General features: G+C 51.4%; 1 protein-coding gene across 3 annotated transcripts in view; it reads left to right on the top strand.

The window, feature by feature from the left end:
* Positions 1 to 21,866, top strand: part of Olfm1 (olfactomedin 1) — a 38,699-nt gene extending 16,833 nt beyond the window's left edge. For 2 of the 3 annotated variants that reach the window (XM_052722652.1, XM_052722650.1), the window contains exons 3-6: positions 3,432 to 3,587; positions 5,655 to 5,874; positions 13,681 to 13,787; positions 20,203 to 21,866. In XM_052722652.1, the coding sequence (XP_052578612.1) occupies positions 3,432 to 3,587; positions 5,655 to 5,874; positions 13,681 to 13,787; positions 20,203 to 20,877 (1,158 nt within the window). In that variant the 3' untranslated portion in view covers positions 20,878 to 21,866. Of the gene's footprint in view, positions 1 to 3,431; positions 3,588 to 5,140; positions 5,477 to 5,654; positions 5,875 to 13,680; positions 13,788 to 20,202 lie in introns of those variants that run through there. The other variant, XM_052722653.1, reaches the window with a different exon arrangement.
* Positions 21,867 to 22,670: the final 804 nt, after the last annotated feature.

Here is a 22,670-nt window from a genome sequence, read left to right as displayed (position 1 = left end):
GAAGGCAGGCTGACTTTGGAGCCCAGCTTAATCCCTGCCAGGACCTGGCCTCTCCAGCTGGAGCTGGGATGACTTCAGGCCTCCCACCTCCTTGGGCAGAATAGTTCTTTTTCCTGGACTCAGCTGCTGAGGCAGGAAGCAGCCTGGGAATTGGGATGACTCCTGAGTTGCCAGTCCCCATCTGCAAGAGACCTGGGACCTGCTCTCCGTCATGGTTCCTGTGGAGCCGGCTCACCCTAAAGGGGTAGAGGGTGTGTTGGTTTCTTGGTCTGTTTTGCCACCTTTAGCCACCAGAGTAAATCATTCGAAAAGAGTTCAAGTAAAATACATTTAACAGATCCCACGGACATTTATTTACACCAAACTAGACAGGAGCCTAATTGAGCCTTTAATTATTCAGAACTGTAGCAAAGGGGCGGGGCTCCGGGGGGCCTGAGGCCCAAGCCAAGGGGCCTTGGGAGAAGGGCAGAGCTGGGAAATGGTTCCAGAAAGCTCTAGGGGCCCCTGAGAATGAGGCCGCGTAGCTTTCCTTTCTGCCTATGCAGGCCACAGTTTTGCTGCTTAAAAATTTAAAGCCCCATTTCCTGCCGCGTAGACTCTATTTTGGGAGGGCCTGAGCGCTGGCTGGAAGAGAGGTCCTTCATTTACTGTGTCTGCTGGCATTGCTGAGACAAGCCTGCTCCGCCTTTGTGCTCTAGGGCTGGGCCTGGTCAACACGCCTCCTGTCTCTTCTACTTTGCTTTTTCTCTGCCCATGGGGCGGGGCCAGGCCTGGCACAGACAGCACCTGCCATCTTGAGCGGCAATAGAGGAGGCCCTGGATTCCTTGGTCCCCTGCGGCTGGCCGTAGCTCAGCACCCTGGAGTTGCTTCTGTGTTGCTACCATCTGCCTTTGCGTTAGACCCACCTGGTGGCACAGCAGGTCAGGTCCTGGGACCCAGCACCAGAGGCTCTGTTTTTGTCCAGCTTGAGTCCTTGCTGAAGACTGGGTATCAGCATGTCTGGGCAGTTCCTCTAGGATCTGATGCCAGAGGAGGGGATAAGGCGGGCATAAGGATGGGGCTGTGCCCTCTGAAGAACACGGTCTGAGTCTGAGAGCAGAGGCTTTGGAGTCCCAGACCTTGAGCTGGCTGTGTGATGGGACCAAGTTTCTTAACTCCTGAGCTGGCATAGCTATTAGCATGTGGGACTCAGAACCGGCTTGCCCCCCCCCCAGGGTTTTATGAGGATCAAATGAGATAAATAACAGCCCTCAGGCCAGTGCCTATGTGGCCAATAAACATTAGCAATTAGTGATTACCACATAGGGACAGGTGTGTGGCTGTTGTGCATGTCCCCTCCCCCACTTCATGGCACCTGCTGTCATAGCAGCGAAGAGCATCCTGTGACCTTGTGACCTTGAACATTGCTGGTTGGCTTCTGGGGATACTCCAGGAATTAGAAGAGGTGTGTGGAAGCAGATATTGCCAGAGGGTTAGTATGGTTGTCACCCATGTTTTGTTATGGGAGATTTAGCTGAGTGGTTGGCCAGAAAGTGGGGTCAGATGTCTGTTGGTTCATCTTAAAGCAGCCAAGTTATTTGGCATCTTCAAGATTTTTTTTTTTTGTTTAATGTAAAGGCTAATCTTTGCATTTTGAGATTCATTAGAAGCATTGGTCCTTGGTAGGGAGGACAGAAAATCTCCCCACACTGTGTGGTCTCTTCCTGAAAGCTTGTGTTGGGCTGAGTGCTTCCCCCCCCCAAACACCACCCACTATTTGACTGGTTGATATCTGAGTCCTGTTCTTGTTGTCGGTGTCATATCTCCAAGGAGGAGGCTAGGAAGAGAGGCTCTGAGCAGAGGTGCCCATGTTGTCCTTCCTCAGAGCCAGGCAGGCGGCACAGGCTTCCGGCACTGGCTCTCCTTATTGTGGGTTCAAGTGTGAATGAAGCCCACCTCACCCTCCAGGAAGGTGGTATTGTTCCCAAGTAGTTCAATGTCCTTGGTCTGAGCTCATCCAGGAAGCCTCTTTGGAGGCAATGGCCTTTGGGCTGGGCCTTGAAGGATGGATAAGAGCAAATTTGACATCTTTTCCCAGAAGAAGCATTGCAGCCATTCAGAGGGACGCGAGCGGAGAGAGAGGCCGTCTAGCAAGAGCAGGTCGATTCCCCTTAAAGCAGCTAAGAGAGGGGAGCAGTCAGCCCCATGCACGGCTGTGCTATAAATTGAAATGTGAAGGTGAATGTGTGTGTTGCTTTCAAGTCCTAAAATCCCGTATGGTTTTAAGTGCTGAGATGGGCACTATCGGCCTTTCGGCCAGTGGGAAGGCATCTTGCTGCTCTTCCCGTTTTACTCCACTTACTGGTCTGAAGGGTTTGTGGTGGGGGATGGGAACCTTGCCACCACTGCTCTGACCACTGAGCAGGGAAGCCAAGCCTCTATCCCAAGGACTTAGTTCCTAGAAGGGAGTCTTTTTCAAATTCAGTAAGAAAAAAAATCCAGCAGCAAGACCTGTCATTCAGGACGCGTCTTCCTTGCTAGTAATTGGATTAGATTCTGAGAAAATGACCCAACCCACTGCGGCATCCTCAGCAGCATCCTCAGCACCTTGGCTCCCTGCCCCCCTCGCCCCTGGTGAGCATACATTCTCACATCAGCCATAGCCAGTTTCCTGAAAATGAAATGTGCTGGCAGGTGGCCGCACCAAAACTGTTTTTCTTTGACGCTCTCTGGAATCGTGCTGAATAATAGAGTCCCATCTTGAGGCTGCACTCCATTCAACAATGCCCGTAAGGATGTAAAACAGCGATCCTTCATTTGCTGGGTGATTGATTCCTGACTCTGTGTTCTGAATGTGCGTGTTTGCCGAGCAGTCATCTGCCTATGATATTGTGGGGGGTGATGGATGGCATGTGCGGTGGGGGAAAGGCTCGGCACGGAGCCTAGAGCGACTCGCTATCCCTTCGCTCCACACTTAGAACACCAACGCTGTCAGCAAGGACACTCCAGGAGACTTCAGGGGAAAGGGGATTTATACCCTAAGCAGGCCTGGCGTCGCTCCGGATTCATCTCTTGCTATGTGAGCTTGCCTAACAATGTCAGTCATTCCCCAACATGGAATAGAAACAGGCCTCACCCTTAAACACAGAGAGAAATGGCCCCAGCCCTGTGCCTGGAGCAACTCAAGGCTCCTGCCCTGATCTGTGTACCCTACTGTCAGAGTTCTGCTGGAAGAGGGTAGAGGGAATGTTTACCGAGCCGATCCGCCGTGTTTGGGGAGTTCTTGGTCCTAATGATCTGATGCTGGTGATTAACTGGTAAATCATGCTTGGGCCACTTCTGGCTCCCGGGGTGGTGCTGTGGGAAAGGTCAGCCTGGCTGATGAGCAGACAAACGAAACTGCCTGACATCTGCTGCAGCTCTTGCCTTGAACCTGTTACCCTTTTGACAGGTGCAAAACATGTCTCAATCCATAGAAGTCTTGGACAGGCGGACTCAGAGAGACCTGCAATACGTGGAGAAGATGGAGAATCAAATGAAAGGACTGGAGTCCAAGTTCAAGCAGGTGGAGGAGAGCCATAAGCAACATCTGGCCAGGCAGTTCAAGGTATGTGTGTCCCTCCTGGAGCTTTACTCTTCTCTTCCTCCTCTCTCCTTCCTCTTCCCTGCCCGCCTCCCTCTTCCTTTCCCTCCTCTCCTCCTCCTCTCTCCGTCCTCCCCTCCCTCCTCCTTTTCCTCTGTTACCCACTTCTCTTCACCCCTCCTCCCTTCCCTCCTCCTCCTCCCTCCCCTCCTCCTCCTCCCTTCCCTCCTCCTCCTCCCTTCCCTCCTCCTGCAAGTCAGATTTTACCCCCCTTCCTGCTTCCCTTTCCCCACAGAGGTAGTGACTGGGGACCTGGGGGAACACCACAAGAAACGTTCTCTGCCTTGCAAAGCTGTGACACTCTGAGAGGAGCGAGGCCACCTACTCTGGCCACTAAAGGGGTTGGGGCTTGATCAGCCCCGTCATTGCACACTGGCCTCTCTCTCCTTCCTTCATCAGCCAGTAGGAAGCAGGGGTCCCAGGCCCCCTCCTCCTCCGGCTGAGGCATTTTCGCCAGGCAGAGTATCATTAGAGGCCCTCAGCATTCCGCAGCTGCTGCAGGTAAATCACATTAGCCGAGGATTAGCTTAATTGATTAGAGCCATTTCTGGGCCCAGATCACTCAGGGCAGTTTTTCACTTCTGACCTAATTTAGCTGTGACAAGGCACACTGTAGATGCAGCTGCGTTAAGTGTTCTGCGTCTCCAGGTGACCCTGGCCGTTAAAACCTCCGTTCCTTTGACCTGAAATTATATATACATATGTCCAAGTATGTATATATACATGACTCTCCGCTAGGACTAGGCTGGGAATTATCTGCCACCTTAATTAAGGTGTTCATGCATGTTAATTAGGAATCAGGCCCAGATGTAAATGAACAGGTCAAATTACACAGCCGCTTGGCTGGAAACTGCTGAGCCCTTGTCTGTCCTCCCTTTCTTTTATGCTAATGTTATCCTTTGATGCACTCCCTACGTGAAGCAGGAACTAATTCTCCTTTTAAAAGCAGTACATTAGGTAGGCAAAATGGCAAGCTAATGAAGTTATAAATCTATAATATACATAAAATAATAGCAGACAAATCCCACTGAGGCAAAACAAGCCAGTGATTCTTGTCCCAGGCAGGGCAACACTGTGCCCCCTTTTCTGATGTACCATCATGACTTAACCTTGGAGAGAGATTCTTGACCTTACAGACCAAAGAGAGTTTGTGTCTCTCCTGGCCAGCATCTGCCCTCCTGTGCTCAGCAAACTGTGAAGACAGAGGTGTCTTCAGCGACATGAGGTAGCTCCCCTTGGAGAGTGTCATCCACAGAGCACCCTCTGAGTTCCAAAGCTGGGGACTCTGAGACTCTGGGACAGCAAAAGCAAGCCCTTGCCTTTTACACTGTAGTCCCTGCATGAAGGAATTCCAGGAGAAACTGTGAGGGAGACCCTTCACCATTTGAGTAACTTGTTTTGCTATCGTTAAAGTGTGATTTTTCTTACGTGACCATGCAAATATGTGTCTTTTAATGGCTGTTTGAGGCAGGCTAGTGAGCTAGCTTTTCAACGGTGTTTCATTTTCTTGCTTGCAGGGCTAACTTAAGAGTTTTTTCAATGCGCCAGTGACTGAAGAAGCAGTCCCCCCATGTAACCATGAGAGAGCCAGAGAGCTTTTTGCACCATGCATTTTTACGATTCTTTTCCAATCCTTAGCACCATTTCACTAAGGAACCTTGAATCCAACCAGGATCCTCCTTTTGCATGCGACTCTAGATGCATCCCATGAATAGTTTGAACCCTTGTCAATGCACTTTTTGAAAAAGAAAGAAAGAAAAAAAAAAGAACCACAAACTTTGTGTATGTGACCTAAAGCATGTAACCTTAAGATGTTGCATTCTCGACTGACAAATAAAGAGCTTTCCCAAATATGTTGGTGTTCTGAGGACTGTTTAATACGCTATCCTGACTCACTGGGACCAGATAACTGATGGATGACTAAAATGGGAGTGTGCACACCTTCCCTCTCATAGCGAGAAGCCAGGCCAAGGCAGGGTATTTCAAGTTCTTGCATGCATCGCACTGAACCAGCTTATTTTAACCTTGCAGGCAATAAAAGCGAAAATGGATGAACTTAGGCCTTTGATTCCTGTGTTGGAAGAGTACAAGGCCGATGCCAAATTGGTATTGCAATTTAAGGAGGAGGTCCAGAATCTGACGTCAGTGCTTAACGAGCTGCAAGAGGAAATTGGCGCCTATGACTACGATGAACTTCAGAGCAGAGTGTCCAATCTTGAAGAAAGGCTCCGTGCATGCATGCAAAAACTAGGTAGGCCCAGCAGCCTGCGGGTGTGGCACTGCCTGGCCCGACTCTGCCACACACGCAGGTGTAGGGAGTGGTGCTGAAGCCACAGTGCCTGCCTGACCTCAGCAGGTGATGGCTGCATCAGGGCTTCTGGGTAGGGCCACCCAGAGAGAGCATCAAGGAGTGCAGGCAACACCCACCTCAGGGCATCACCCATGTGCAAGCCCCATGCCAAAGCCAGTTCTAGACCCCAGTGAATCCCTCATTTGTAAAAAAAAAGAGAAAGAAAGAAAGAAAGAAAGAAAGAAAGAAAAAGAAAGAAAGAAAGAAAGAAAGAGAGAAAGAAAGAAAAGAGAGGAAAAGAAAAAGATGATTTTTAGATGCCACATACTGTCAGATGGATGTGTGTGTGTGTGTGTGTGTGTGTGTGTGTGTGTGTGTGTGTGTGTGTGTGCACGCACACGCACAGGTGTGAGTGCTTAATATACATGTGTGTGGTCCATGCATGTGTTTTTAGGGTGACTTTAAAAGGGCTGGAAACACATCTCTATCCAGGCTGAGAAGAGGGCTGATAAAACACGTTGAGACAATGCATCAGGTTTAGTTGGAACTAAAAAGATGTGGTATAGTGGCAGCAGCTTTTGGACAGAACAAGTGGGGACCCTCAGCAGCTGGGTGGAATGGACTGGTGAGCAAGTCCCTCTTGGAAGATGTGGTATAGTGGCAGCAACTTTTGGACAGAACAAGTGGGGGCCCTCAGCAACTTGGGTGGAATGGACTGGTGAGCAAGTCCCTCTTGGAGTCATGTTCCCTGACAGTCTTAAGGTGGGGGGCATCTGGGTTCTCATGCCTGACTAATTACCTAGTCAGTGACTTTGGCCAAATTGCACCTGTTGGATATTTGGGGCCATTTTTAAATGGTACATTTCATGTCCTGACCCCAGCTTTAGCATTCCTCCACAGAGCCTGACCAACTCATTTGTTTTTATACCATGTATTGTTAGGGTGACTTTGCCTCCAGAAAGATTTTTTTGGGCTCCATTTGAAGCTCTGACTCCATCTCCCTTCATCCATGCCTTACAAATTTAAAACATCCCAAAGAACAAATACCTTTCAAAAGCCTTGGCAAAAGCCAAACAAATAGTTCTCTTGGTTAAGTACTTCCAGAGCAAGCACAAGAACATGAGTTCAATACCCAGAACTCATGTCCTAGCACAAGGGAGAGGAGACAGGTGGGTCTTAGGGCTTGCTGGCCAGCCAACGTGGCTTACTTGGGAAGTAAGATGGTGAGGGGCACTGTCAAGGTGGATGGCTCCTGAGAAATGATCCTTAAGTTGTCTTCTGGCCTCCACAGAAGCTCATACATACACGTGTGCACCTGCACAGACCAACACATGAGTGCAAATTCCTGCTGTTAGGTGACAGATGAATGGGCGTATCCACTAGACAGGTAGTCTCCTGGCTTCCGGGTGATTCCCAGCAGCTGCTCCTGGCTTGCCCCCAGCAGAAGTGTAAAGGTTTGGGCTCCCAGGCCTGATGAGCTAGGAAACAATGGTGGGCACTGAGAACTAATTGTTTTGAAGAGACACTCACAGGGCCACCAGGGAATCATCTCCCGTTTATGTTCCTGCTTCTGTGCCTCGTGAAACCCATGACCCATTGTGACAGGGGCTGCTAGCCTTAGTCAGCCCATGAATGGGACTGGATGACAGCCTCCTCCACCATCATGCATTCTAGGGGTGCATAGAGTGCTGGGCTGAGGAACAGGCTATGGGTCCCCTCCAGTCTTCCCTTGGGTGTCCACCGTGGCCTCTCTCCCAGCCCTCCCAGCCAAGCACTTAGAGGTCTTCCTGGTCTCTCAAGAGCCCAGAGGCTGGTTTTGTTTGTTTCCCCTGCCATGTAACCAGACGGGGTGTCATACCTAGGAGAAACCAAGAGAATCTGGATGGAGACCGTGGTGGGACATTACCAAAGCCGCCAAGCTAATGGGCCTTTGGGAGAGGGGGGCAGCCCACACAGCTCTCCAGGTTATCCCAGCCAAGCCAGACTTCCCATCTGTCTCAGCCTATTTTTAGCAGCTGCGTGAATTTACCTTATGGCTAGGATCTTGGGGCTTTCACGTGGCTGCCCTTGGGCTGTTAAGACACATGTGATTCGGAAATGAAGAGAGAATAATGAGGCCAGATAGTCCCACCCTGGGGTGCCCCAGCGAGGTGACCTGAGCATGTATTTCTTTCCTAAGAGGGGCTTCAGTAAGCATGTACTTGAAGAGAAACAGCAGCTGGGGTTGGGACAGTGGGCTCTGAGCCCCAGTCTGGGCAGCCTTGAGTTGCCAAGCTATAAAATAACAAAAGCAGCAAGTCACTCAACTTGCCTCCTCCAGGTTTCTGCCATTTTCCGCTTCAATGTCTCCTGCTTTGCAACACAAAGGTACAGAGAGTCCTTGGGCCCTAGGGTCACTATGGGAATTTGCATATATAGTCCATGTCACCAGCTCAGCCCAGCTCAGAGGAGCTAGGGGTATGATAGGTCAGTAAGCAGGTGGGTAGGCAGGCAAATGGGGGTGGGGAGATATAGTAAGTGGAAGGACAGAGGAACAGAGGGAGATCATAGTTGATAGATGGATAGATTGGTAGAGGATTGGTCAATGACTGGGTGATGGATGGATAGATAAGCAGCTGATAGAAATGGGTGGCAGATGGTTGACTGATAGGTCTATAGATAGGTTTAGCATCTGTCCCAGACCTTCATTCAGCCCAGAAGCATCAGGACTAAATACCCTGTGGCTGCTTAATTCAGTCTTTGCTTCAGTCTTACAGAGAGGCATCATCCCCCAGTGTCCCCAGCGGCCCACTGACAGAATGGCAATGCCCAGGATGTGGTCTCTGTCTGTGGACAGCACTCACTGCTGGCCCAGTGGGTGGGACTCGGCACATGTGGAAGCTCAGTAGTTGAGTGTTACTCCTTAAGGCCTCAAGCCCCAGGCTCCTTGGCGTGTCTGCCCCTGCAGGTACTTGGTTCCAAGTTCATGGGGCGTGAGGGAGGTAAGGGCTCCACGGCATCTCTCAAAGTCTCTTATCAGAATTGTCCTAAATTTCCTGGCCTTCACACATGCAGAAAATGCAGTTCAAGGACCAGAGTTACAATTGTTTCTGGTTCATTTTGATTGGGTAGCATGCTTTTCCAAGTGTCCCAGCCAGCACCTAGAATTTGAAATATCTTCCTTCTGGACTGAGCATAGAGCTTAGGCATAACATGTCTTGGGCCTTTTCTTGAAAGTGCAGTCCCCTGGAACCAGTCTTGTCCCCCAGCAGGAGAGAGACAGTGCTGCCCGGAACCCTGGTGTTTCCTGAGAGGATGTTGCAAGGTCAGATCCCAGCAGCCAACCTGAGTAAGACTAGAACCTGGGCCCCAGCACAGGCTGCTCAGTCCAGCTGCTCCCCAGACTCAGGCTGTCCTGGTGCTGCAAGCTTCCTTGGTCCCCATTGCCATTGAGGACTAGCTGGCTGAAGTGATATCCCTGTCATACCATCCTGGCACTGATGCCAAGGGCTCCTTGGTGGAGTTTGTTTTTGTTTTGTTTTGTTTCTTTCTGCAGGTGGGTTGGAAGTCCCCGGACAGCTAAGGCCAACCAAGGGGGAAAGTGTGTTTTTTGCTCTACTGAGGACATGTCTTAGTAAACCTTGTGCCCCCCCACCCCCACCCCCACCCCCCGACCCCGCTTACAAGTTACCTGCCAGCCAGGTGAGCTGTCCACACAGTGTCCACACTAGTAGGCTTCTAATTGCAGGCTCCCGGGTAGGCTACACTGGCTACCATGCTGTGCTGTGCCCTGAGATCTATGTACTCTTTAAGGAAAGTCAAAAGACACTTTCTTAACACTTGAGATGCCAGAGTCACCTGGTGGAGGCTGGCCTTCACTAGCAAGGGCCGTGGGGCTAATGGTGTGATCACTCACGGAGGAGAGCGTTCAGCGTGATTTAGCCATGGAAGCCTAAGGGAAGAGTGCTCCGGAGCCGGCAGCCTAACAACACCTACTAGACCAGCCCTGACTCCTCCACTTCTTCTAAAAAGTGGTCCACTAGAGGCTTGGCCTTTCCTGGCCAGGGCAAGAGGCGAAGGATGACTCTAGGATAATGTTCCCAGGCCTGCTGTGGGCTCTGGATCCAAACCTGGGTCTGCATTAGGACTCTTTCATCTGCATCTTGGATCCTGTTCCCAGCCTGCAGACTTCTTTCCACATAGCTCTTCTCTAGTTTCAGGGCTAAACACTGAGAGTGGAGGCCAGAGGTCAAAGCTTGTTTGAGGCTACAGACCTTCCTACCCAGCTCTGCTTCCCAGAGATACTCAGCCTGACTTGACCTTTGAAATGGTCCAGGCTCTTCTCAGCCTGGCATCCTCCCAAGAAGTGCATAAGGCACATGGCTTGTCTAGCTTCCAGCTTGACCAGCATCTCCATTCCAAGACCCTCCCAACTGGGCATCATCCTTCCCACAGGCTTCTTCCTGAGGCCTCAGAGCTTTCTACTACCCCCCCCCCCACATGTATCCTGAGTGTGTGACTGGAGAGGGATACTTTCTAGAACTGGGCGTGCCAAGATACTGCCAAGCCTCTGCCATGGACTCTTTTAGAGCCTGTCAGTTCGAGAGGTCTTGGCAGAACTAGCGTGGACAGAGAACTAAAAATAACTCCGTGACTTAAGGAGGGCAGGCAGCCTCCAGCCCCATGGGTCCTGGGAGCTGTGCCCGCCCCAGCTGCTCAGAGAACAGGAGACACTTTGGCCATGCCTCCCTACCCTCCTCAGCCAGCACCGGAGCATTGAAAGGTTGACTGCCCTGGAGACTGTACACCAGGGAAACACACCAGAAGAAGGCCGGGTGTGGCTGGGCAGCCTTCCTGTAAAACTCAGACATAGACTTCCTGTCACTTCCTGAGATAGTTAAAAAAAAAAAAAAAAAAAAAAAAAAAAGGTGGGGGGACAGTTGGGCAGAGTGTGGTAGGATTGTTCAAAGCTGCCCCTGACCTGGTTGAGAGCAGAGTCCTGTTTTCTGCACATTCCCATCCGAGCTCATGGAGGACTCACGGAACAATCCAGGCATATTCTGAAAGGCCTGGGCTGTTTACCCATGCTGGTTTGCTCTCTTGGCAGGACTGGTAATACAGTGCCTGCTTACTGGTAACATGAAAGGCAGTCTTCACTCCCCAGAGGCTCACCCTACTGACCCCAGCACTTCTCAGCTGGTGAATTGAGAGGCTCTTTTGAGAGCTATGTCCTTTGTTTGTTTATGGGAAAGTGGGGTGAGTGGAGGAGACCTCTTACCTGGGGCAGCAAGCCCCAGGTGCTTTTGTTGACAACCCTAGGAAATGTGGGGTTCAGCTGAAGTCGTTGAGATGGATGAGATGATGACATCTTTAGGCATGTGTCTGGGCCCACCCTAGCAGCTCGGTTGGAAGTTGGTGTTCTATTCTAGAGTGGGAATAGAATAGGCCTGGCCCTGGAGGCAGGGAAGGCTAGGACCAGAACTAGGCATCCAAGCTGGGCTGGGCATTCCCCTGAAACTCTGTCATGTTCAGGTGATACACAGGAAGATGTCAGGCTTCTTCCAGAGAAGCTGTCCAACCAAGAAGAGACCTCCAATGGGTTTGGGACAGATCTAGTGTGAGTTGGCATCTCAGAAAACTCTAGTGTGTAGCTGAGTCACATGTTGGCTTTAAGCACCGCATGCCATTGGGTGATAAGGATGTCTTCCACATGGATCTCCAGCCCTGACACCTGTGCATGCTGATTTCTTTGGACCTTAACCTCCAGGCAGCTCATAGATCATATATCCAGGATTGGTGGGAGACCATCTATGAGAAATTACAGGGACCAGTGGCTCTGTGGATGCTGGGGCTGGATGGCAGAATGGGATCTGGGAAGAGGACCTGCAAAGGGGTTGGCTTCTGTTGGATTCTTTCCATTCCCACCCATTTTGGAAGGATCCTCTGTCTCCTGGTAATCCAACACCCACCCCCAAGTCAACAGGAGCGAAGGAAGAAAAAGTGGGAGCGAGGGGCAGAGTCCAGCTTGAGCATCCCACATCCCCTGCCCAGCCTCTGCAGAAAGCCCCCAATGAACCCAATCGAACCTCAGAAGCATGCAGGTGTGCAAACATGTGTGAATTTGTGTGCATGCGTGTGTGTGTGTGTGTGTGTGTGTGTGTGTGTGTGTGTGTGTGTGTGGTTGGTGCCAGCACTCATGGAAAGGAAATTTTTTTACAAACCCATCAGGATCCTCACCTCCAGCTCCTGCCAACACTGGTCAACCTTGGCTTCCCCCGGTGCCCTTTTTTTCCCTTTCTCTTTCCTTGGTGTCTCCTCCAAACCCAGGGCTTGGGCAGGGCAGGGCAGTATGTGCAGAGGCCAAGTGGGCATGCTGTGTGCTCAGCAATGGACCTCTCAGACCCTTGCATCCAAATTCCTCCTGGAAGCGGGGAGTGCCTTTGGGGAAGGGACAAGAGAGTGGGCACAGTGTGGCACTTCCCCTCCCAGTCTGAGCAGGAGTGCCAGTGCTGGGGCATTGGTGGGAATCCCGGCCTGGAGTGTCTGCAGTGCATACAATATCCTCTCAATCCTGCTGAGCTCCCTCCGTCCAAGGTCCCCTCTCTGTTGGCTCTTGGGCCACGCTGGGCAGTTCATCTTGCCAGTCTCATACAGTGCCACTGTGGACATGCTCACCCCATTTCAGGCTTGGGGAGATGGTGCTAAGTGTGGAAGCATGACGAGCTGCACCCTCCCCTGGGCTTGACCCACCCTGCTCTGTGTAGGATTATCTCTGCTTCCCTTTGGTCTCAGGTTAAGTATCTCACAATCTCACCTAAGCACCTGGATCTTCTCTGAACTTTGCAGACACTGTGTATGTATGCTAATGTTGCCCTTGGGGGGTATCTTATAGACTTGGGGGGGGTCACACTCAAGCCTGACCTAGTGGGATGGAAAGGAGTCCTGCACATCAGGCTTAATCTGGAGGCTGAGAGCTGGCGAGTACGCTGCAGGCTAAGGCAGGAATGCTGGATCACAGCCTTAGCCACTCCTGACTGATCAAGTTGTGGCTCTAAGGTCATCTCTGGCCATCTGCGAGGTGGGAGGGCTGCAGAGGTCATATTCGAGATCCCAAAGAGCATGATGATCAAATCCCAGCCATCCTGCCAGGGGCTGCTCCTCTTGAGAGCATGGAAAGCCCACAGATAAACCCCATACACACACATAGCAGGACAGCAGCAAGCCTCCATCTGCCTCCATCAGGGTGTTGCTTCTGAGACAGACACATGCATAAGGGAGGACAGACACATGTACAAGGGAGGAGAGACACATGCACAAGGAAGGTGCTCCCACAGTGTGGGTGCTGTTTCAGGCTGCTAGGATTGTCTTTCTGTATGGGGAGGTGAATCCTGCCTGGGTCCAGTGTCTCCCATAGAGCCTAAATCCCCTCCTGCTGCCTGCCATGCTAGCTAAGTGCTTTATTCCAGCGGCCAGAGAGGACTGGGCTCTTTTGCCCCATTTCCCAGAGAAGAGTGAGGGCTTGCTATGGCCAACCCTCACTTGTTACAGGGGCTGCCCTGGCCTCTTGCTCCCAAGGAGTCATGCTAAGGCCTGCTCAATTGCTCTCTCTAGAGGAAGAGGTGGCTCCTCTGGGCCACTGCTGGGGCTTGTGTAAGTGCCACTATGGGTTGCTGGGCTCTAGGGGAAGAGGATGAAGCACACACACCCCCAGCCCAGCTGTGCCACTGGAGGAGGGGTCCAAGGCTTTCAGTCGTCTGTTAGTTCTGACTCATGTGCACTCTGTTCCAGCCTGCGGGAAGCTGACAGGCATAAGTGACCCGGTGACTGTCAAGACCTCTGGCTCAAGGTTCGGGTCCTGGATGACAGACCCATTGGCCCCAGAAGGTGATAACAGGGTAAGTTTCCCTGGAGCTCTTAAAAGATTTAAAAGACCTGGTCTCTGTCCCTCACCCTAGGGTCTACCTTCCAGGCAGACAGCTTCAGGGGCTGTGGACTGGGTAGAGCCAGAGTCTCCCAAGGACTTCTTCCCAGGTCAGCTGATAGAGGCCCCTATACGAACACAAATGACAGATAGTGGGATGGGGAGGCTGTCCCTTTGAGGATGGTGGTGACAGTCATGGTGCTCAGGCATCTCCTGCATGCTGACCGCTCTGGGCCGTTCCCATTACTGCCTCTGCTTCGGGCATAGAATCTATTAGGGCTTTCTTGTTTTAATGACAGCTGATTTGTACTCATTTGCCATTCCTTTCATGGCTGATAGAAGCTCTGTGTTCCTTTTTGATTTTGAGAAGAGGCCGGGTTCCTTTTTCCTGGGTGTTTTCCCCCTGGGCAAACCTCAGAAAAGAAACGTGAGCCAACGGCCCATTTTTGCCGACTTCTCCTTCCTGGGGACTGGCGTTGGGAGTCCGAGGCTGGGAGGCGCCTTGATGGAGGAGGCCTGTAAGGAACAGTCAGGGACTTCTGGAAGCTCTAACGGAGATGGAAGGGAAGCTGTGCTTCTGTGAATCAGGGTCCTTTGATGCAGCGCAGCGCTAATCACTGCAGCCAGGATGGGCCTCCCGGGAATCCTTCTCCCCAAGGCTCTTCTTTTCAGAGGACTGCAGGATAGTGGGCAGAAGCAGAAAACTGGAAGCTCCTCCCTGGGCCCAGAGAAAGGAGCCTGAAATCCGAGGTCCTGTAAGACTTACCATATCTCTCCATGGCAGGCAGAGCAAGAGAGATTCAAATCTCTCCGGAGCAAGACTGGGTAGTACCGGAAATAAGAGGCAACCGGGGTGGGCAAAAGCCCGGTAGATGCGTCAGCTTTAGAGACCAGTGCCGTGAAAGTCCTCAGCCAGCTCTGCAGGGCTGCCTGGGCTGCCGCTAAGATACAATAAGGTCATGGATGTGTGGGAATACGTTGTTTTCACACTGTTTGCTGGACTGTGATAGTAACACAGTTTCTCAACATTCTAGTTTGTTTTCTGTGGCAGTGATAAAACACTTTGACCAAAGCAACTTAGGGAGGAAAGGTTTGATTTTATGTTACACTTTCAGGTCACGTTCCTTAGGGGAAGTCAGGGCAGGAACTCAAGCAGGAACCTGAGGGTAGACCTGTTTGCTACTCCTCAAAGCATTACCTCTGTCTAGGGAACTCATCCATAGCCAAGAAACTACAGCAGAAACCATGGAGGATGCTAATTGATGGCTTGTGTTCAGCTAGCCTTCTAACATAGCTCCGGACCACCTGTACGGGGATAGTGCTGCCCACCATGGGATGAGCCCTCCTATCAGTTAAGACCAGCAAAACAGTCCCTTCCAGGCATGCCCATAGATCAACCTAACAAAGACAATTACTCAACTGAGACTCTATTCTGTTAATTCTAGGTTGGGTCAAGCTGACAGTTAATGTAGATAATTAACACTAACTAGGACGCTTAGGTTGTGCTAGTACCCACAGCCCATCAGAAAAACCTACCTCTGCTTGAAGTTTGGTTAGGAACATCCTTCACTACGGATGTGGATGACAATGGCATTATGGGGAGAAAGACAGGGCCAAGACAGGAGGTGCTTAAGAAGCCCAGGCCAGTGTGCCAGGCTTTGTCCCAACCATGTCATGTCTAGTTACCCCCTCTGGATTGCCGAGAATGACACTTGTGCCCCTCCCCACCTCCCCACACACCATGCTCTCTGTATGGCTTCCAGCACCAAAGCCTCCTTCCAGGCTTCTGAGAAAATGTTAATACCACTCATAGGCCATGGCCTAACTATGATCCTCAGAGGCTAGTCCCTGGTGTCACTGAACCTGCGAGACTCTGGACTGAGGCTCCTGGTGCTACGCACAAACTACCTCTCCCCTTATCACAGAGCAGGAAAACCACCATCAACCCCACACTGGCTAGCCAAGCAAAGAGGGGAGCCCAAGTCTGGAGCCTTCTGATATCACATATATGTGCCTCGGCCTCTAGGATGCAAGGCACAGCAAGGATGTAGGTTCAGAAAGCTGTCAGGGTACCCATGGGTGCTTGTGACAATTAGGTCTTTATTTTTTGCTTCATGACTGCCTTCCAGGAGAGGAGATTCTGGTAGCAGACATCGTGGCTAGAAGGTGGAGGGGCCTTCATGAGGGCTGACAGCGGGAAAGGGGCGGGATGCTGACTGGCAGCGGACACACAGTATTGGGTGCTGCTCTGGGCACTTTAGGCTCCAGTCATTCAGAACCACGTGCTCCCCACAGTGGCCCAGGCATCCAGCCTGCTAAGTGACTCGTCGCCTCGTCCTACCATTGATCAGCACCAGCAGTGTTTGTTTTGTTTTGCTTTCTTCCAATCTCCCGTTCACTTTTGATCACATACACACGGGAGACCAATAACTCCACACACACACACACACACACACACACACACACACACACACACACACAAAGGGAGGAGAGAAATTGATGTTGGCCCTAGAGCAGGTCCCTGTGGAGGGTTCTGTGAGAGGGATGGGGTGAAGCAGAGGGGAGAATTGTGTGGGACCGGTGAGGAGGCCTCGGGAAGCTGCAGAGCCTCTCGTTAGCGTGTGCTGAGGGGCTGTGCTGAGCCAGCTGCCCCCACTGCCTCTGCGTAAGCTGTTAGAACAAAATTAGCTTGGGATACTTTTGCATGGGCCTTCCTCTCTGTGTCGATCAAGCACCAACTGTGTACAGTGCTGTGCTAAGAAACCTCCCTCAGCAGTGAGCCGCCTGTGTGCTTTCCCAGAGCCCCTCAGCCCCCAACAGAGGCCAGGCCCTTTTCACCAGCGTTCGAAGCAGGAAGATCTTGGTAGCAGCTGGCTGTATTTCCCATCTTGTGCATAGAATACATCAGCCTACCACCCTGCCACACCTCCAGGACCCTGGAGTTCCAAAGACTCCATTCTGGATTCTAAGGCTCACAGTCTACTTGCACTGGGACACCCCGACAAAGTCGTGTACCACTCACCCCCTCTTTCTGATCCCTTACTGGTCCCCCACCTTAAAGTCCAGTCTAGCTTACACAAGATATCAGCAAGGAGGCTTGTATCCATGCTCCCACCACCCCCAGGAGGTTCATGTTCAGAGAGGTGGCGTATTGCTCAAACCCTCACTTAGCTCTGTACTTCAAGGCCCTTTCCCTTCATCTAAACAGCATCAAAGCCAGCAGATGATCCTTAGAACAGAGGGTGGAATTATCCAGAATGCTTTAGATTATGCAGATATGCTGGTGCCTACAGCTCTGTCTGCTGGCAGCTTAGACATCCCTTCTAATCCTTTCTCAGTGGGAGTACTTACTGGGACATTCCTGGGGCGGCTGGCATCCTGCCACTTCCTCCTAGCCTCCCACCGAGGCTCTCTCCACCCCTTCACTAACAGTTCCCTTTAGAACATCTTTTCCAAGGCTGAATTCCTTGATGTTAGCAGTTTCAGGAGGACATTTGTCAAATACTTGCCAAGCCAGAGAGAAGAGCTAACTAAAGTCCCGTTACTAAGAAAGGCCCTGAAATAGCATCACCTAACACCTCGGCTGTACTGTAAGATGCTGGACAGAGGCCCTGGCAGCCCTACCCTGGCCACCCTCCTCACTGAAAAGCAACTAAATTTGGTACAGTTAAGCAGACCTCCCTGGCATCAGTTTTCTCATCAGAAAATGGTGAAACTAGTAATGGGGATACAACTTGGTGATGTGCAGGACAGTTCAAGGAGCCCCACAAAGCTTCGGGGACCTCTACACAGGCAACCCAGGCCCTTGACCTCCACCCCAGGAGAGAGCGACAGAGTGAGACAGATGCAAAGTTAGCAAGTTAACTGACAAAGCAGAAAGATAAGCACAGATGTTAGAAGGACACCCAAGTCTGCCTGGGCAGCGGCCACCGATGGGATTTGGGGACTTGGAAACTACTAAATCTGTAACTAAGTTTGGTGTTAGGATATGCCCACATATTCCTTTTCCTTATCCACAGAGTTCATTCCCTGAAGAGCAGGCTTTTTTAGAGGTCCACTATACAGCTGGAGAAGGGCGATGAGAGATAAAACATGGATCAAAGGAATCCTTGTTCATGCACAGGTCGCGCTGGGGTCGGACTTGAGGCATGGTTCATGAGCTGTTGTAACAGTCTCGCTTGTGAAGTTACTTAGAAAAGGGAGTGTGTGTTTCTCTTTTGCAGGTGTTCTGGTCAGTTATGTCCGAATTCTCAGGGGTCAGCTATTGAGAGACAGAAGAGTGAAGGTGGGGTGGCTTTTCTTGCTCTGGTCCCTCTATTTACTAACCGGCTGTCTTGCCTCAACGGCAGCTCAGCTGGTCCATGGGCTCCTATGAGGAGGGTTAATAGTGCATGACATTGTCCAATAGTGTCCTCCAGATAAAGTCACGCAATTGTGTAGGCATCCTGACCCCTTCTACTCTGCCCTCCACCTTTAGCTGGGCATTTTTGAGTCTGGTTGGAAAGAACCACTGATCCTTCCAGAGGACATGAGAGCCAGAAACTCTCTGGGGTCACTTCCCAGGGACAGCATCAGCCCAGGTTGGCTGAATTTGGTCTAAACCATCAACCTTGGAAGGGACAGAAACCAAGGGCGTTTCAGATGAGAAGGTCACAGTGCCGAGTAGAGGAGCAACCTCCCCCCTCCACACACACACACACGAATGGGGCTCCTTCCCATGAGGCGTCACATCGCTCTCCTCTGCAGAATGGCCCATGTCCCAAGCAGCCTCCCTAGCGTGTGGTTGAATCTCAGCCTCTGGAGCCCACTCCCCTGATGCATCGTAATCTGTGTTTTCAGAAAGTGGTGTGTCCTGTGTCTGATTTGCCAGTGTATGGGAGAAGAGAGCATTTAGAAGTACTTAGAAACTGGTATCGTCCTGTCACACACTGGACTCCAGAAACACAGAAACCAGTCACCAGCTTCCGCCTGGAGGGCCCGCTCCAAAGCGCTAAGGAGGGTTTTTTTTTCAGAAGTGGACGGGGAGGGCTAGTGGAAGGTGGTTCGAGCAAAAGCTGCAAAGAGATGGAGAACTCCCTGTCCCACGGGGCAGCCCAGTGAGGGCGTAGTGGGTGGGCAGCTCTTCCCCAGAGAGACCAGGGGTGATCTGTGCATGTCCTGGTCCTCCGGTACTCCTCTCCATTCTAATCCGTGACCCATATCATTGAGGGGTGGTCGGAGAGAGACTGGGGATAAAAACCACCTCAGACGAGACCCTGCTACTGCCGTCATCGTCGTTGTTTTTAATCTCATTGAAAACAAAGGCACATCTGCTTCTGAGCATCTGAACGGATGTCTCAGGAACACAGGTTTGGTTGTTTTGTTTTGTTTTTTTACAAAAACGTCATGCCAAGCCTGAGAGCTGCCGCAGCCCTAATCCCTGCTCAGCTTTCCCAGCTATCTGTGGATAAAGCAGCTGTCTTAATGCCAGGCAGATACCACTGCCAGGTCTCCCCTTCTAGCCCCACCCTTATCTCATTTGCTACAAAATTGCTTCAAAATGACTCAAGGTTTTTGTTCCAAGTACGGACGATTCTCAGGTCAATTGGCATGCAAAGAGTCATGGGAAATCACTTCCTTTGTAACCCTTCAAACTCAGGCCTCGGCAGTTTGTTACTTGGTTGATTTCCACGGCTGTGAGGCCCAGGTTCCAGTCTGAAAAGTGTTTTCCCCAGATTAGGGAATGCGCTATTGCCCCCCACAGCCAACCAAAGCTCCGGTTAATTACCTTTCCCTGCACACCTCCCCCAGCATGGATGATGACTCAGACTGTACTTGGGTAACAGCCTGGTGGCGGGGCGAGGACTCACTCAGTGTCCCATCGTGACACTGGAAAATGGCCCTTCGCAGTGACCTTGAGAGCCAATAGTCATTGCAAACAGGAGCGGCCCAGTGTGTGTGCATCTACTTAGCAGCTGTACCCTTTACAAGGCTGACTCCCGCATTGCGTCCCAGCTTTGATGACACTCCCAAGCCCTTGGCCAGGATCCAACAGTGAGCAAACAGATGGGACCATTGTCCTATAACATGTCGCCAGAGAGGGCTCCATCTGGGGACCTGGTGGGTTTTCCCATACCAACCACTGGTGTATATTGCATAGACTGGCTGTGGACTGTGTATGTGTGAGATTCCAGAGCGCCTTCCTGCCTGTCCCCACATGTGTCCCTCCACTGTGTCCTACACTTCCCAGGGGTTCTGAAAATAGGCCTGAGTGGGGACCAGGCAGGAGTCCAGTGTTCTTGGAGGTAGGACAGAATGCTCTACAGTCTTGATGGCTCTTCCAGATCCCTCTGTTTTTGTTCCCACACCCTCCTGCTGTGGGACACTAACGAGGTCTGCTCTCCCCACAGGTTTGGTACATGGATGGTTATCACAACAACCGCTTTGTCCGTGAGTACAAGTCCATGGTGGACTTCATGAACACGGACAATTTTACCTCGCACCGTCTCCCGCACCCCTGGTCAGGCACGGGCCAGGTGGTCTACAATGGCTCCATCTATTTTAACAAATTCCAGAGTCACATTATCATCAGGTTTGACCTGAAGACAGAGACGATCCTGAAGACACGCAGCCTGGACTACGCTGGCTACAACAACATGTACCACTATGCCTGGGGTGGCCACTCAGACATCGACCTCATGGTGGACGAGAATGGGCTCTGGGCCGTCTATGCCACCAACCAGAATGCCGGTAACATTGTCATCAGCAAGCTGGATCCTATCTCACTGCAGATCCTGCAGACATGGAACACCAGCTACCCCAAGCGCAGCGCCGGTGAGGCCTTCATCATTTGCGGGACCCTCTACGTCACCAATGGCTACTCGGGGGGCACCAAGGTCCACTATGCTTACCAGACCAATGCCTCGACCTACGAGTACATTGACATCCCCTTCCAGAACAAATATTCCCACATCTCCATGCTGGACTACAACCCTAAGGACCGTGCGCTGTATGCCTGGAACAACGGCCATCAGACCCTCTACAACGTCACCCTCTTCCACGTCATCCGCTCCGATGAGTTGTAGCTCCTGCTTTCCCAGAAGCCCAGGGTCCAAGTCCTCACCCGGAGGACATTTCCATGAAACAGCTGCCAGGATGATTCCAAGAATACTAACAGTCCTGACGCCGAGGGATGGCGTCCCTTCTGTGTTCCTCCTACTCATGCAGGTGGGCCACAGATTTCCGAAGAAACCGCCATGGACGTGGATGGAACTGCAGCCCAAGGCTCCCTGGCTGTCCCCATCCCACCCCCATCCCTCTCTGGTCAAATAACTCAAAGAAGCAAGGCGATGACTGTTGGCCCTTCTCACCCAAGAACAACCCACTGTTAGGATTGCATGGACATTTCCTTAGGTCGTGATCAGCGCGATGACGTGATGGCCATTCCCCTGACCTGGAGTCCCCCAGCCCCTGCGGCGCTCAGTGTAGGCTGCTTTAGCCCACACGTATCGCAGCTGCCTTTTTCTTGACTGTGTTGTTGTCTCTTAGATTAACTGTGCTGAGACTCCCGGTAGCTCATGGACCTGTGTCTAGTACCTTCCCGAAGCGATGGTGGGTGTGCGTAGAGTGAAGTTGCCGTACCCACGTTGTTGAACTTGCGTACCCTGTAGCTAGGTTGTGAGGTGTCCGTCTGTTATACCCCAAGGTGGTAACTCCGTGTGTTCAATTTATGCAATGAATGTTGTCATGCGATGCCGTAGTTTGGATTGATATAAGTGGATGGTTTCTGTTTCTAAAAAGAAAAAAAAAAAAATCAGTGTTTGCCCTCATAGGAGACATAGTCAAGTTCATGTTGATAATAACCCAGTGGAATTCTTCTCTTCTTGTCAAGTTATCTGAATCGTGTAACCATGGATGGGAAGGACGCATCTTGGGAAATTTTAGTTTCCAACAGGAAGAAATTCCCCAAGGGCAGCCATGTGTGGAAAGGTCATTTTTTAAGAAAAAAATAAGTAGAAGAGGGCAACTTTGTACTGTTCGGTTATCTGAGGAACAATAAAGACATTAGGAGACATCCTCGCTTTGCTTATCATTTGTGACAGGAGAGATGTGATGGACATACAGAGTCTTCACAGCTACTTTCTAGATGGTGGACCCTAGCCTCCTACTCCCCAAAGCCAGAAAAGGCTTGGAGTTTCCCCCACCAGAGCTGCCCCGGGGGCTCCCACCCCTCGCCTACACTTCTTTCCTGGAGCAGGCACCCATGTCAGACAGCCCCAGGGCCATGGGTAGTCACCAGCTGAGACGATGCCAGTCAGTGAAGGTGAACCTACCCCGCTTCCGGCCCAGCCTTTCACCAAGGGTCGCCACAGATCTAGACAGAAGGAGCCTAGTGCTCCCTGGGACCCCTAGATGTGCATATCTTGGCAATTCCAAAGAGCTCAACATGCAGATAATGTCCCGGGACACCCAGGTGGACCCCCGTGTCGAAGAAAGTCCTGAGGTTCTTGTGGAACAAATCACAGCCCCAGGTCGAGAGCCTTTCTAGAATGCCCTGGAATTGAATGCCATCTAGAGAAGTGATGCATGAGAGGAACTCTCCCTGCATATGGTGATGTACCTGGCCTTAGATTTGACAAGGTGGCCGCTGTCTATGTTCTGTTGTGGGTTGGGATGTGACAGCTAGCCCCTCTCACCTCACCTCTGCAGTTACACCTGTCACCCCACTCAGGGTGGACATGGTTCAGGGTGCGTGTTCACCAACCAGTGATCAAACTAGTCTCCCATGTTCCCATGCATGTCCATGCAGCTGGCTGGTCCCCAGACAAGATAGTGATGGTACTCGGGACAAACTGATACCCGTGATGTTCAATCCTGC

The sequence above is a fragment of the Peromyscus californicus genome, unplaced genomic scaffold, assembly GCF_007827085.1.
Source record: "Peromyscus californicus insignis strain IS unplaced genomic scaffold, ASM782708v3 Scaffold_7__1_contigs__length_154581171, whole genome shotgun sequence".
In the NCBI taxonomy this organism is placed as follows: domain Eukaryota; kingdom Metazoa; phylum Chordata; class Mammalia; order Rodentia; family Cricetidae; genus Peromyscus; species Peromyscus californicus.
Note: the sequence above shows the minus strand (reverse complement) of the source record. Positions and strands in the feature narration are given on the sequence as shown.